Source organism: Sus scrofa, chromosome 1 (assembly GCF_054392235.1).
Source record: "Sus scrofa isolate SSC_HxYL_T2T_F1_AM1 chromosome 1, Sscrofa_HxYL_maternal_Yorkshire_Landrace_v2.0, whole genome shotgun sequence".
Classification (NCBI taxonomy): Eukaryota; Metazoa; Chordata; class Mammalia; order Artiodactyla; family Suidae; genus Sus; species Sus scrofa.
Window position 1 is genome coordinate 14,150,975 of NC_139383.1, and position 16,608 is coordinate 14,167,582.

The 16,608-nt window shown below is 40.3% G+C and overlaps 1 protein-coding gene across 23 annotated transcripts in view; it reads left to right on the forward strand.

Annotated features, from left to right (window-relative positions):
* Positions 1 to 16,608, forward strand: part of SYNE1 (spectrin repeat containing nuclear envelope protein 1) — a 486,694-nt gene that overhangs the window by 413,922 nt on the left and 56,164 nt on the right. For all 23 annotated transcript variants that reach the window (XM_085023506.1, XM_085023534.1, XM_085023521.1 and 20 more), the window contains 3 exons: positions 2,579 to 2,734; positions 10,916 to 11,074; positions 14,691 to 14,857. In XM_085023506.1, the coding sequence (XP_084879632.1) occupies positions 2,579 to 2,734; positions 10,916 to 11,074; positions 14,691 to 14,857 (482 nt within the window). The remainder of the gene's footprint in view (positions 1 to 2,578; positions 2,735 to 10,915; positions 11,075 to 14,690; positions 14,858 to 16,608) is intronic.

Here is a 16,608-nt window from a genome sequence, read left to right on the forward strand (position 1 = left end):
TGTTGGTTTTTTGTTTTGTTTTGTTTGTCTTTTTAGGGCTGCACCTGTGGCATATGGAAGTTCTCAGGCTAGGGGTCAAATCAGAGTCATAGCCGTAGGTCTATGCTACAGTCACAGCAACGCCAGATCTGAGCTGCATCTGTGACCCTACACCACAGCTCACGGTAGCGCTGGATCCTTAACCCACTGGGCGAGGCCAGGGATCAAATTCACATCCTCATAGATACTGGTGGGGTTTGTTACCCCTGAGCCGCAATAGGAATTCCCCAAAAAAGAGTTTGTTTTAAATCCATGACTTTGAATTTAGAACAAATGATTAAAGAAAACTTCAGTAAGCAAGAATGGGCATTTACTGGGCTCCTCCTGCACTGGGAGCCTGTGACTAACCAGTGTCGTTTCAGTGTGCACAAACACAAGCTCCTGACCACAGTCTGTTATTTCCCTTCTACAGATATGAAAAGTGAGGCAGCTAGAAGTTTAATAACTTTGCTGAATTAGTAAATATCAGGGTTTCCAGAATCCAAAGGCTATACTTTTACCACATGGACTCATCTAATGGAGCCAATGAGTCTGAAACCGTTGGTTTCTGGTGGTGGTGTTATTTGTTTTTTTCTTTGGTTTTTTTTTTTTTTTTTTTGGTCTTTTCTAGGGCCGCTCCAGGCTAGGGGTCTAATCGGAGCTGTAGCCACCAGCCTACACCACAGCCACAGCAATGTGGGATCCAAGCCGCGTCTGCAACCTACACCACAGCTCACGGCAACGCCAGATCCTTAACCCACTGAGCAAGGCCAGGGATCGAACCCGCAACCTCACGGTTCCTAGTCAGATTCGTTAACCACTGAGCCACGACAGGAACTCCATGTGTTTCTTTTTTGATCCATACGCCAAACCCAATGTTTGAGTTGGTGGAGTGGGGGTTGAAATTGGTATAAAAAGAGGAAAATCTTTACATTAATTTACAGTCTAGTATGTCTACAGATTTAAAGAGAAATGTTGCCTATTTAATGCACCTGGATGATTTGGTCTTTTAGCCAAATACTGTTACCATGGAACCTCATCTCCCAAAATACATGACAGTTACAAACACACCCTGCTATTAAGTTTGGAGATTAGAAGGATGCATTTTGGTCCAGCTCGCTGCAACTCTTCCCCAAACCACCCTTAGCAGCAAAACAAAGCAATTACCTAGAAAATTCAAGCTGAAATCTAGTTTACCTAAATTGCCTGAGAAGTTAGCCTCAGACAGTAATGTTAATTGCCTTTGCCTTTGGAAACTTGTCTCCTGTGTGATGTGACAAAAAGAGAAGAGAAAAGCCATGAGAAAACTCTATTCATGTACAAAATTAGCTGGAATGGAAAAACATCAACATCTGGCAAAAAGCAAGAGTTATACAAATTGTAAAACTGGTCAGCTGTTCAAAGCCTTGCTCAAACTGTTATCAACTTATTCAAATTCTGTTATATGGATTTTTTTTTTCCTTAAATCATTCCCCCAAAAGACAGAATACATACCTTTTTCCCAGTAACTTAAAAAAATCTCTCAGGGAGTTCCCGTCATGTCTCAGCGGTTAACGAATCCCAACTAGCATCCATGAGGACACGGATTCGATCCCTGGCCTTGCTCAGTGGGCTAAGGATCTGGAATTGCCGTGAGCTGTGGGTTAAGGATCTGGCACTGCCGTGAGCTGTGGTGTAGGTCGGCAGCTGCAGCTATGATTTGACCCCTAGCCTGGGAACTTCCATATGCCGTGGGTGCATAAAAAGACCAAAAAAAAAAAAACAAAACAAAACAAAAAAAAAAATCTTTGCCCCTAAGGAAAACACATTCAGTCCATTCTTCTATCATTCTTCTATTCTATTCCATTCTATTCTGTTATTTTATTTTATTTTTAAATTGTATGGCTGCGCCCATGACACATGGAAGTTCCCAGGCCACAGATTAAATCTAAGCCATATCTGTGACCTACACTGCAGCTGTGGCAGCACTGGATCCTTTAACCCACTGCACCAGGCTGGTAATTTAAGCCACACCTCTGCAGCAACCTGAGCTGCTATAGTCAGATTCTTAACGCACTATGCTACAGCAGGAATTCAGTTCATTATTTTAAATTGAGTAATAACAGCACCAGATCTTTTCAGCTATCACAGTATCAGTCTATATCACAGAATGTAGCAACTCATAGTATTTGAGGATAAAACTTAATCTAGGAATTTGAGTTTATAAAAAAATATTTCATTAACATGATCAGTAACTTGGGACAGAAATCAAGGGGTTTATGAAGTCAGGTTAAAAGTAAAGAAGATCAGTGAAGCGATGAAACTTCAACTTAGAAAAGATGATCAGAAATGATTGATAGAGTGGAAAATAGATTTCCATTAGGAAAGATTGTGCAAGCAACTTGCTGTTACATCAGAACAGTTTGACAAATTATCAGTTTATGGAGGAGCAAATAAAGCAGATGCCAAGTTGGATGTTCACACAGAAGGGGATGGAACGTTAATTTCAGGTACACTTTGGAAACTGTTGGTGAGAAATGCCCCTGGGTATTTAAGTTTTGTGCGGTCTTTTTTAATCTAGGAATTGGAGAATGCGGTTGGGAGCTGGACGGATGACCTGGCACAGCTGGCACTGCTGAAGGACACTCTCTGTGCCTACATCAGTCCCGACGACATCTCCATCCTTAACGAACGCATGGAGCTTCTGCAAAGGCAGTGGGAGGAACTCTGCCACCAGGTGAGACAAACTCCAGACTCAGCATTAGCCCACGGCGTATACCTGATATACACTAAGTCATCACATTGTATGCCTTAGAAAAAACACATCACCTTGTACAACTTCAATATATACCATTTTTATTTGTCAGTCATACCTCAGTAAGGCTGTAGCGGGGCGGGGAAGGAAGGCAGTGAACTGGAAGAAGATTCAGAATGTCTGTGGTTTTAAGTCCACAGGTGAACCTGTCTCATAACTCATAGTATGCAGGGAGGAAAACTCTGTGCCTATCGCAAGAATCCTTCCAATGAAAATAATCATGTCTTAGTGCTACATTTTAAATGCACCCAATCTGGATTCTTTTGCTTTTTTTTTTTTTTTTTAGGGCCACAAATGCAGCATATGTAAGTTCCCAGGCTAGAGCTACAGTTGCTGGCCTACACCACAGCCACGGCAACTTGGGACTTGAACTGTGCCTGTGACTGACACCACAGCTCATGGCAACACTGGATCCCTGACCCACTGATCGAGGCCAGGGATGGAACCCGCATCCTCATGGATACTAGTTGGATTCGTTTCACTGAGCCACAACAGGAACTCCTGGATTCTTTTGCTCTTTCTTTCCCTGGCTGGAAAAAATATTTTCAAGAAGAAACACAGTTTTATGGTTCATAGATATAGTTTTGCTAGGTAGATATTGGTCATCTGATACTTTAAACATGCGAAAAGCCATGGTTTTATTTATAATTTTAGCAATATCGTGAGTGGTTTTATACATTTAATATTTATTATTGTGGATTTACCATAATTGCTTCCTAGTATTCATGGGTGTATGGCAATTTTAGGCGTACACTTTATTCATTTAGTAAATACCTTCTATGTATACAATACCTTAAAAGAGATCCCAGATTGGGTTTTGATTTGGCAATGAAAGGAGAAGGTGGGTGGAATGGCCATGAGAGGACATTCGAGGCAAAGAGGAGTCACAGATAGGCCGACATGTGAGGAATGACTCTGATGACCTTGAGACCACACCCTCCAGCAAGCAGTGTCTGTCGTGTTCCTCCCTGTACCTCGACTGCCTTGCCCATAGGTTGTGATGTGTATTTGTTAAATGAATCGGTCACTTTAATTATTGTGAATTTCATAAGCTACAGTAGATGTCCCTACCCTACCGTTTCCAAATGAGCTGAGACTAAAATCCATCCAGAATAAACGGATACAGAGAAGTATCAGAAAGAAGAGATACAGAGAAGAAGAAAACCTGGTGTAAACAAAGTAAAACAATGTATAAAATGTAAGCAAACGCAGCGCAGTGTGGATTGCAGAGCATAAAGGAAAGGCTTGTTGAACTGAGTGAAAATCTTGAGTCAAGTACAGGAACAGGAACGGAAGAGACAGATTGACGTAGAAGGAGAAAGGAGATGTGTTGGACAAGGTTGCAACTTGAAAAAGGCACAGAAATGGAGCTGAGAGAGGACCTGGGGAGAAAATCAGATGTTGGAAAGATGAGGAAGGGGCTCTTGAGAAGGGGCATCTTTGTGCCTCCTTAGTTTCAGGCCAACTACACTATACTAGGGATCTCTCCAGGCTCCCGACTTCTCTGACTTTAGGGGTGCTTATCTTCATGCAGAAGAAAACAGTAAATTGGGAGTTCCTGTTGTGGTGCGGCAGAAACAAATCTGACTAGTATCCATGGTGTAGGTCAGAAGCTACAGCTCCAATTCGACCCCTAGCTGGGGAACTTCCATATACTGAGGTAGCAGCCCTAAAAAGACAAAAAATGAAAAGTAAAAATAAAAAAGTGTTAATTAATAAACTTGTGGCAATCATTTCACATTATATATGACTATCAAATTATCATGTTGCACATCTTAAACTTACACAATATTATATGTCTGTCATATCTCAATAAAGCTAGAAAAAGAAAAAGGGGGGAAGTTTGTATGTTGTAAAATTGCTCACTGGACTTAAATATATCTAGGCAATATCTGTTCAGAAATATATATATATATATATATAGTCTTTTTAGGGCCACACCTATGGCATGGATGTTCCCAGGCTAGGGGTCGAATTGGAGCTGCAGCTGCCGGCCTACACCACAGCATCGGCAACATGGGATCTGAGCCTCATCTGTGACCTACACCACAGCTCATGGCAATGCTGAATCCTTAACCCACTGAGCAAGACCAGGGATCGAACCTGCATCCTCATGGATGCTAGTCAGCGGGAACTTCTAGAAATACATTTTGAAAGCTGCTGTTGATCATGTGCTATGCTGTGACGAGATTAGTACCTTGTACCTGTGAGTGCATGATGGCTTAAGCAAAAAAAAAAAAAAAAAAAAAAAAAAGGAAGCCAATCATATATAGCGTGTTTCTAACAAGTTTCTCTATTGAATGTCTTAAGGCCTAAAGCTTTAAGCATGCTTTTCTCATATTACTTCAGTCTGAAAAAAATGATTTAAACCAGCAAGAGTTTAGTCATGTGTATTCATAACAAAGGGGCCAGGATATAACTGAGCAGAAATATAGACCAGTTACTAGTTCTTGAGTGAGTGTTTCCGGAGAACTTCTGTCAGGTTTGAAACCACAAAAGGAAATGAGCTTGTGCCTCTGTCTCACTTTAAAAGTTAACACTTGCCTTAAACGTGCATGATCCATCCCTCCGTGAAAGAGCAAGCATCGGTTCCTATTCCAGTGGAACCAGTTGGTGGGAAGGCAGCCGCGGTTGGGGCTGCAGACAAGGAGGCGGAGGCTGTGCTGTAAGTAAACCCCGCAAAGCAGAGGCAGCCAGAGACGTCTTCTGTTTTCAAGTGGAGTCCCCAAGTGGCTTGCTGTGCCTGTGTCCCTCTGTAGCATCCATGTGCTTTTATTCCCGTTTTGCTTTATAGACCTGTGTGTAATTCCAGCTGAGATCTAATTATACCATCAATGTAATTGCTCGGTGTTCTTTCAGATTGTCACGGTACAGATATTTGAAGCTGAAAAGGATGTACTTCCTGTTCAGCTGCCTCACGCTCTGGAGGCTTTAGCTGGAGTTTGTCAGCTGTTGGCAGCGCAGTGTGTTTACACCCTTGAGAAAACATAAATATGTGCTAAGTTGATAAATAATTTGAGGGTTTCGACTAAACCCCAAGAAAGGGATGGCCGTGTTCGCTTATCATGCCGCCTAAATATTAGTTTCACAAACCAAAAGGAAAAGGCTCTCCGCATTTTGAATTTACATCTTTTGAGAAGCTTTTGGCGCCAGCTTGTAACCAGAGCTTGTGGTCGACCTGTTCTTCTTTCAACACCTGCGCTCCAGAAGCAAAGGAAAGCAACATTTTCACGGTGTGTGAAAATAAACCGGACATATATATTTAAGCTCCTTAGTGGATATACTCAATACATGAGTGTCAGTGAGAAAGAAACATTTAAAACTCAAATGATGCCCTGTAGTCTTGTATAGGAGTACTGGAACTACAAGTGCTAGTGTAGGAGGAGTATACTAAGGGCTAGATTTGTTAAGTCTTCAGGAGGTACTGGCCGCTTCCTTAAATTCTTTTCATGTTTGTATTCTATCATGAGCCTACAGTATTCTGGTCCATAAGACAATGCTTGGCACATAGTAGGAACATGTTTACTGCAAAACAAAGCTTTGTGTAATGAATTGTGATTAGTTTATAAGGATTACTTTATAAATGACAAAAGTAAGGCTTAAAGAAGATGAGTAACCTCGCTCTGGTCATGTCATTAATAAGTGATGGAGACTGTTTTTAAATCTAAGCTGCCTCTGGATATTTGATCATAATGTTATATTGCAGCCTGTATCCAAGACTCATCTCGTATTGACTATAAAGAAATGCCCCAGGAGGTCCCGTCATGGCTCAATGGTTAACAAATCCGACCAGGAACTGTGAGGTTGCGGGTTCAGTCCCTGGCCTTGCTCAGTGGGTTAAGGATCTGGCATTGCCATGAGTTGTGGTGTAGGTCGCAGACGTGGCTCGGATCTGCATTGCTGTGGCTGTGGCGTAGGCCAGTGGCTACAGCTCCGATTAGATTCCCTACCCTGAGTACCTCCATATGCTGCAGGTACGGCCCTAGAGAAGACAGAAAGACAAAAATAAAAAATAAAAAATAAAAAATAAAAAATAAAAAAAAAGAAATGCCCCAAATTTAGCTAGCCTTCTCTTTCCCTGTCTCTGCAATAAGGGTAATAATACTTATCCTTCAGAGAAATAGAGAATATTTTTCTGAGGTCATCTTCCCTGCAGATGTTGTTGGGAAAAGCCCTAGAATTTACTCATGCTCATAGCCAAGATTTAGGGGAAGAAGCCTAGAGGCAGGCCCTCCGCTTACCAAGACCTGTTCATCTGAAGTCTGAAGAGTAGGGTTTCTAACCTTTGCTTGGAAAAGTGTTGCTTTGGGCAATTTCAACTATGAAAATGTAGTTTCAGCTTGGACATCAATGGAAGCAGAATTTTAAAGCCAGCGTGACCCTGATGCTCTGTGAATGAAAAGGAAGGTCACATCCACCAGAAAATTCAAAAATCTTATCATTCCAGGAGTTCCTGTCGTGGCTCAGTGGTTGACAAACCCAGTTAGTAACCATGAGGTTGTGGGTTCGATCCCTGGCCTCTCTCAGTGGGTTAAGGATCCAGCATTGCCAAGAGCTGTAGTGTAGATCGCAGACACAGCTCAGATCCTGCGTTGCTGTGGCTGTGGCTGTGGCGTAGGCGGGCAGCTGTAGCTTCGATTCAACCCCTAGCCTGGGAATCTCCATATGCCATGGGTACAGCCCTAAAAAGACAAAAAGACAAAAAAAAAAAAATCTTTTCATTCCAGTGGATCAGAATACACTGTGTGCTGTCAGAGATCGAGAGGAAAGTGGTGCAGTGATTTCATAGTCTTTCCTATTCCTATCAATACCCACCCCAAGTAAATGCACTGCTGGCCTGCAGTTTTCTACCTCAAAGAAAAATTAATGGTAAAATGAATTACACTAAAGGAAAAATACTTGATGGATCCATCAATGCCACCCTACCCAGATAAACTTTTATTTTAAAAGATCACATTGACACAAAAGAGGAAATTTCTAATAGTGGCATTTAAAAAACTATCGCAGGCTATGGGGCTCATGAACTAGGCAGCTCCCCGTGCCTAAGCCTGGCCCTGGCATGAGTACCCTGAGCTCAAAGTCTAATTCCCAATTCTTCTTGGATGTAGAATTACAGACAGTTGGGGCCATGTGGGATCTTGAATATTATTTACCTGATCATTAGCACAGCCAACCCTGGGCAGAATTGCAAACTAGGAAGTGTATAACACCTTTAAAATATTTTCATTTAAAAAAGGAAATTGATTCAAAGTTCATTAAAGAGTAAAATGGATCCATGGATAAAGGCATATATATATATATGAAATTAAAATATAGCAAAATGTCAACAATTTTAGAGGCTAGGAAATAGATCACAGGTGCTAACCACACAATTGCTTCAATTTTTCTGTCTCTCTGATGTTTTTCATAATAAAATGTTGAAGGAAAAAGGAAAATTGAGAGAGGAGTGTTTAATGCAATGGGATGAATGGTAGAATGTCTAGATTTATCAACACAACTGAGTAGAATGTCTGCAAAAATGAATCATCTTCCTGCCCCGTGAATCACATTGCACAGTAGCTCAACCAGAAACCTTCCTCAGTATCTCAACCCAGCACTGCAAAGACCAGATATTATGAAGTCAGAAAATTATAGAATTCTGAAAAGGCTTATTCAAGATCTAGAAATAAGAAAGCAGCCCCATTGCTTCTATAACATATAAAGAACTGTTAAAACTCAGTAATTAAAACAACACAATTAAGAAATCAGCAAGGGATTTGACCAGGTAGTTCTCAAAAGAAAACAGACAACTGGCCAAGAATATGAAAAGATTCTCAACATCATTAGCCATCAGGGAAATGCAAATAGGAACCAGTGAGATAGCTCTTTACATCCACTAGGAGACTACAATCAGGAGGACAGATAGGAGTTCCCGTTGTGGCCCAGCAGGTTAAGAACTCGACGTAGTATCCATGAGGATGCGAGTTTGATCCCCAGCCTTGCTCAGTGGGTTAAGGATCTGGCATTACTGCAAGCTGCGGTGGCTTAAGTCGTAGATGTGGCTTGGATCCCGTGTTGCTGTGGCTATGGTGTAGGCCGTCTGCTGCAGCTCTGATTGGACCCCTAGCCTGGGAACTTCCATATGCCATAGGCGTGGGCCCAAAAAGAAAAACAAAACAAAACAAAAAGACGGATAATAATAGGTTTTTGTACGAAGTGAAGAAATTGGAACCCTGCTGTTGGTGGGAATGCAGGCACTTTGGAAAACAATCTGTAGTGTTACCATGTAATCCAGTAAGACTGCTCCTGGGTATGTGTCCCAAGAGAAGTGAAACATATGTCCACACAAACACATGTTCTCAACTGTATGTTAGCGGCACTATTCTTTTTTTTAATTTTTAAAAATTTTAATTGATTTTTTATTAAAATATAGTTGATTTACAGTGTTATGCCAATTTCTGCTCTACAGCAAAGACTCTACTAAATATATGTATATACACACATATATATATACACACATTCTTTTTTATATTCTTTTCCATCATTTCCATCATTTCTATCCCAGGAGATTGGATATAGTTCCCTGTGCTATACAGGAGGACCTCATTGCTTATCCGTTCTAAATGCAATAGTTTGCATCTACTAACCCCAAATAGCCAGTCCATCCCACTTTCTTCCCCCCTCCCCCTTAGCAACCACAAGTCTGTTCTCCAAGTCTGTGTTTCTTTGGTACATAGGTTCATTTGTGCCATATTTTAGATTCTACATATAAGTGATACCATGGTATATGTCTTTCTGACTGACTTCACTTAGTATGAAAATCTCTAGTTGTAGCCATGTTGCTGTGAATGGCCTTATTTCATTCTTTTTAATGGCTGAGTAGTATTCCACTGTGTATGTGTACCACATATTCTTAATCCATTCATATGACATTTAGGTTGTTTCCATGTCCTGGCAATTGTGAATAGCATAGCAACATTATTCTTAACAGCCAAAAAGTAGACACAAATGTCCCTCAGCAGATGAATTTATAATTAAAATGTGGTATATGCATATGAAAAGATATATTCAGTAATAAAAAGTAGAGATACATGTTACAACATGGATGAACCTTAAAAACATGCTATGTGAAAGGAGCCAATCACAAAAGACCACATACTGAATGGTTCCATTTATGTGAAATGTCCAGAATAGACAAATCCATAGAGATAGAAAGTAGATTAAGGTTGGAAGGAAGATGCAGGGGTAGGCAAGAGAGTGAGTGCTGATGCATACAGGGTTTTGGGGGGGGGCTGGGGGGGTATTGTTGCAAATGTTATAATTTTGACTGTGATAGTGATTGTAAGACTCTGCTAATATACCAAAAAACTGAATTGTACACTTTGAACAAATAAATTGTACGGCATGAAAACTACATCTCAATAAAGCTGTTATGCAAAAAAAAAAAGGAAGAAGAAAGAAACAAAGATAAATAAATTTGAAAAGAAAGAAAATAAGCAGGGAAATAAAAGAACTTACTCAGAGTAAAGTGGTCAGGAGAGAGCTGATCAGGAATTGCGCCTCTTCCCCTCCCTCTACTCTCTGCAGACACCTGACTCTCAATTAACTCCCCATCTTTCTTTCCTTCCTTCCCCATTTTTCTTTCTTTTTTTCTTTTTTCTTTCTTTCTTTTGCCCTTTTTCTTCCTCCTCATGCCTTTCTTTCCTCCCTTTCTTTTTTCTGCCCCTTTTCCTTCCTCCTTTGCCTTTTCCTTCTTTTCTTTCCTACTTCTTTCTTTTTCATTAAATGTACATTCAGTGATCCCAATATCATAGCTGCAAGAAATCACAAAGCTGGATTGTTCAGCTGGATTGTTCAAGCTTAGCAGGTGGACATATGTGTGGCTCTTCAGGAGGGATGTACAGGGTGCAGGGTCCCCTGCTCCCACTTAACAGCAGGGGCTGGTTGGGAAGTGTGCTAGGCTAGAGCAGAGCTCCTGGGACTGGTCCTGGGGCGCAAGGGCCTGAAACGATGCACAATTGCTGCGCCTCTTGTCCACCCGGCAGCGTTTTTTGCTCTTTTTCTCGGGGTATGAGTTCCGCTCTGATTATCCTTTTGCATTTTGTCCCATTTTAAACTTCTCAGCTCTCCTTAAGGCGGCAGCAAGTAAGTGAGAGATTGAATGAATGGGCCGTCTTCAGTGAAAAGAACAAGGAGCTTTGCGAATGGTTGACTCAGATGGAAAGCAAGGTTTCTCAGAATGGAGACATCCTCATTGAAGACATGATTGAGAAGCTCAGGAAGGTATGGGATACGTGGCTACCCGGGTTTTACTCTTCATAATGCTTGGGCGTTCTTTAACAGGTACAGAGATGCAATACCCCTAATTACTTCCCCGATGAAAGATCACGCTTTACATATAAAATAAACTTGCCTGGAGGTGGCTCCTTTACATACAAAAGATATGAATATTTTTTCGATTTGTGATGAAATGGAGTACCTGCTGATAGAAGATGTGCAGTATTTTTGGATCTTATCTACCTGCTAATCATCCCTGCCTGCTAAGGAGGGATGATTAATGTGTATTAGTTTCCTTTCTTTTTTTTAATTGTAATTGATTTACTGTTTGTTTTTATTTTTTAAATTTTTTTATTTTTTGTCTTTTTAGGGTTGCACCTGTGACATATGGAGGTTCCCAGGTTAGGGGTCGAATTGGAGCTGTAGCCACCAGCCTACACCACAGCCACAGCAACGTGGGATCCAAGCCGCATCTGAAACCTACACCACAGCTCATGGCAATGCTGGATCCTTAACCCACTGAGTGAGGCCAGGGATCGAACCCGCTTCCTCATGGATGCTAGTCAGGTTCACTAACCACTGAGACATGACAGGAACTCCCTTTACTGTTGTTTTTAAAGAGGTGAAATCACTAGAGAAGAACTAAAAGAAAAAATTCCTAGACTTGATTAAACTGACATTTTCTCTATAAAAAATGATTCATAGAGGAAGTAAGACTTTCCTAGAATTTTAGCTTTGTAGTATTTTCAAGTTATATATTATTATTAAGTTATTTTATATGTGCATATGGATCCAGAATGTTTTTCATGTCTATGTAGGACTTATCAGATTTACGAGCATTTAAAAATGGTTTTGAGGGAGTTGTGAGGATATAGGTTCTATCCCTGGACTCGCTCAGTGGGTTAAGGATCCAGCATTACCTGGAGCTGTGGTGTAGGTCACCAGCCTGCCTCAGATCCTGTGTTGCTGTGGCTCTGGCATAGGCCAGGCATAGCTCCAGTTAGACCCCTAGTCTGAGAACTTCCACATGCCACAGGTGCAGCCGTAAAAAGCAAAAATAAATAAATAAATAAAAATAAAAAATGGTTTTGATGATTTCAGTGATGTTTCCACACTGCTTTTGAACAATTAATCATTTAAATTTTATATGTCTCCTAAGTGCGTATCACCAGTGACATATAATGCATTTTCCCAATTTACTCATTTATTGTCTGTCTTAGAGTGAAAGCCCCACTGAACTGTAAGCTTCGTGGAACAGGGACTTCGTCTATTTTTTACATTCCTGTATCTCCTGTACCCAGAGCAATGCCTGACTCAGTCATTATTTATTGAATAAATGAATTATAGCTTCATTCATTCTGAAAAGAAAGATAAATAATTATTAGGAAAAGTTTTCTTTGTCCATGCACATCCATGGAGAGAAAAATAAAAACTCCAAAGCCCACATGTAATATTAATAACGTTATAGGTTTCCACTTAAAAGTGCAAGTTCTAAGCCAGCATTAGTATAGTTGATATTGTAAACCTTTCAAATGTGGACTGAGATGTTACAGATTTCATTTTCGCATCTGCTCCCAGCTCTGCACTTTGCTAGTTTCTGGGTATCAGAAAATGCTCTACTAGACATGATTAGTGTGTAATAGGTGTTACAGTGAAGTTTCCTATAGAATAAGTTTTGGTTAAATGTATTTATACTCCCACTGATTTTTGTCATGAAATTAAAGATGCGTATTTTGGAGGTATGCAAAAAAACTCTCTTGGACACAATACAGTCATAAGTTGAAATTTAAAAAAAACTTTAGCTTGACACACAGATAATTTTGTTACAATATTTGGTACAATGTTAGGAATAATTTTTAAAATACTAACTATTACTATTTTGTATAAATAGTTGTATAAAAAGCTCTTTGGGTAAAAAGTTGTAGACTTTTTTTTTTTTTGTCTTTTTGCATTTTTCTTGGGCCGCTCCCGTGGCACGTGGAGGTTCCCAGACTAGGGGTCAAATTGGAGCTGTAGCCACCGGCCTACGCCAGAGCTACAGCAACATGGGATCCGAGCTGTGTCTGCAACCTACACCACAGCTCATGGCAACGCCGGATCCCTAACCCACTGAGCAAGGCCAGGGATCGAACCTACAACTTCACGGTTCCTAGTCGGATTCGTTAACCACTGAGCCACCACGGGAACTCCAAAAAGTTGTAGACTTTAAAAAGCCTTTATGAGCTGGCCCCATGTGGTGTCTCTTTTGTAAAGAAAAATGACCTGGAGGCTTGGTAACTCTGACAACTTAGATAAAAGTAATTAATAAACAGACTGTGACCACGATATTGGTCCCTACTGGCATTAACACTCAAAGACATTTTACTTTAAACACAACCCGAGAGGATTATTTGACTATAAGTACTATTTTAGACTTGGAGTAATTTCCTTGAAATAAACATTTCTCAGTAAAATCATCTCAAAGTGGTAGTGACTTATAACTATGAATAAGCATATGCATGTATTGGTCTTTGACTCCCATGAGGTTGAAGTAACACTGAAAAGAGAGTAGGTGGGGTGCTGGGCCTGAGGAGGGACTCAATACTGTGACAGTAAAATTTCACTGGCTCCGCCCATTCTTTGGGGGCCTTATTTGCTTAGGTAACTCTTGTTACCAAGATAACTTTAGAGCAAGGGATGCTTACAATATCCATATGCCTGCAATACCTGTCTTGGTATATTATTTTGCTGAGAAAATATTTGTTGCCTAATAGGAGCTTAAGCCTGAAATGGAAAAGTTGATTCTAAAGTTTGGATCCTGACACTGAAAGAAAAAAGATCATTGGTCCAGAGGCTAAGGGAGGTGGCGGGGGAGGGGGCAAGTAAAGTTCAAAGTGAGATGTCCTTTCATCATCATTTAAATCCTACTGTTCAGTGCCCTATCTCTTGCAAATAAACCATATTGAGAGCCTGTTGTCCTTACCTAAAGCAATACTTAAGAGGACCTACTTCAGAATCTGGGTAAATGAAGAAGATTTGAAACCCGCTGATCCTCTAAGCCTAATGGTTATTATTCTTGAGAGTTAATTTGCCAATGATTTATGTGTTGTAAAATATTGGTATTGTAAAGAGGACATCTCTTTAAAGTGAAAGCACCCTTTTAAAACATTCTGCACAAATAACAATTAACACACGCATACATATATGCATTATATATGAATGTATATATACGTTAGCCTCTTGGCAGCTATTTGTATGAGGATTGATTCGAAATATAACATCTGATTGGTGAGTCAGCAATAAGGGATTACTTCCCAGTGCTAGAATCCTTCAAGTTTTGCCTTTTGTTCCTATGTATACGTTTATTGGGTGTTTTCAGGTCAACGTTAAGTAAATAGAAAGCACTCGCCCCCCCCTCCCTTTAAGAACGTCTATATGAAAAGTTAATTGGACTTTGCCTCCATACCGAAAACACTGGGTACGACTAATTCTTGTGCAGTTGGGCTGATAGTCACACAGTGTTCCTTATGCCTGAACTATTTCCACACAGTGGAAAACTGTAATTATCATGTTTCAACTACAGCCCGACTAAATGCATCAAGAATATGCTTTCTGACTTCTCCGATTGCTACTTATTACCCAGGATTATCAAGAGGAAATTGCTATTGCCCAAGAGAACAAAATACAGCTCCAGCAAATGGGAGAGCGACTTGCTCGAGCCAGCCACGAAAGCAAAGCCTCTGAGATTGAATACAAGCTCGGGAAGATCAATGACCGGTGGCAGCATCTCCTGGACCTCATGGCAGCCAGGTACAAAGGACCCTGGTCAATAGGACACGTGTGCAGACTCTCAAAGCATTCGGTCCACCTTCCATTTCAGCTAAAGATAATCCAGTAAATCTCCGAGTTCTTTATCCCACCGTTTTAGCTCATGCTCATCTCATAAATGTCACTTTCATTAACTTTAAAATTCTCCTTATTTCACAAACTTAGTGGTGTTCGCATTTGACCAAAAGAAAGAAAATCATATCCAAACTCCACTCCCAAGAGAAAATTCTTTGTTTGGGGGCTTCATGGTATTCAATTTCCTAGAGGGAAGAAGTTGAAACTACTGACCAGTAACTGTGGAGAGTGTGTTTTTCTGAACTGGCAAAATACGTGTGTGTGTGTGTGTGTGTGTGTGTACACACACATTCATATTCATATACACACATATATATAATCATGTTGCTACTATATTTATGATTGGAAAGGTGTGGCAAGTGTGGCAATAAAGCGAATTATCACCCCTCTGCTTAGTTGTAAAAAGAATCTGCTGCATTACTGTAACTTTTTACTTTGCTTTAGTGATAACTGTAAGTGTCTGCCTTGTATCTGAGAGGAATGTTACATTCAGTTTCTGTTCTAGAAGTGAGCAAAAGGGATGAAAGTCAAAAAGAAACAGTATCTAAGGGTCTTTACTATCAGTAGAAAGCCTGATGTGATTGAATTAGGCATGGCGTTATTTGATATAAAAAAGAAAGAACTAAGTAGATGCTTTACTTGAGAGGAACTCTGCTTCATGCTGGGATGGCCTCCATGAAGGCAGGGGTCCGTTCTATTCGGTGTGTATCACAAGCTCCAAGAACAGTGCCTGAACCCAGTTTGAGCTCAGCAAGTATTTGAATGAACGTGTGAATGAATCCTTAAATGTTTGAATAGATAGTCTTCTCTGTGGCAGTTAGGAGAGTTGGAATACTTCGGAATCCCAGCCACTTTGGAGCTATCCCCAAATAGGCTTTTTTGAAAATCTGGGCTCTTCTCCTTAGCATGCTGCATGAAAGAGGGACATGAAATAGTGCCTTTTGAATACTCGGTGCCCACAAAAACTGCATGTGGGCATGGCATCTCCATATGTTGATTTTGAAAATATTTAGTGTATTTTTTTTCTAGAAGGAAGTTATCAAAGTGGGTCTAATTTAAGAAGGTGAGTTATAATTTATTTTAGTAATAATGAAACAAAGATGGAGTACATGTTTGCCAATTTTTTACATTTAGTTTTCATTTTACATTGAAGTATAGTTGATTTGCAGTGTTGCTTCAGGTGTATAGCAAAGTAATTCAGTTATATATGTATATAGATCCATTCTTTTTCAGCTTCAGGTGTACAGCCAAGTGATTCAGTTATACATGTATATAGGTCCATTCTTTTTCATTTTTCCCACATAGGTTATTATAGAATATTGAGTAGAGTTCCCTGTGCTATAGAGTAGGTATTTGTTGATTATCTCTTTTATTGGTAGTAGTGTGTATATGTTCATCCCTACAAATTTTTTAAATGTTTAACAGCCGGGCTGTAAATTAACACTTATTGAACACTTAGTTTGCACCAACAGCCATGCTACAGGCTTCATATACATCTCTCATGTGCAATTCACAACACCCTTTGAGGTTGGTATTATTATTATACCTACTTTCCAGATTCGGAAGGAGAGGCTCAGACTTGCCCAAGGTCACTCGCACACCAAGTGGCAGAGTCTCTGATCTCCGACTTCACAGGCCATGCCCTGGGGTTCCACACA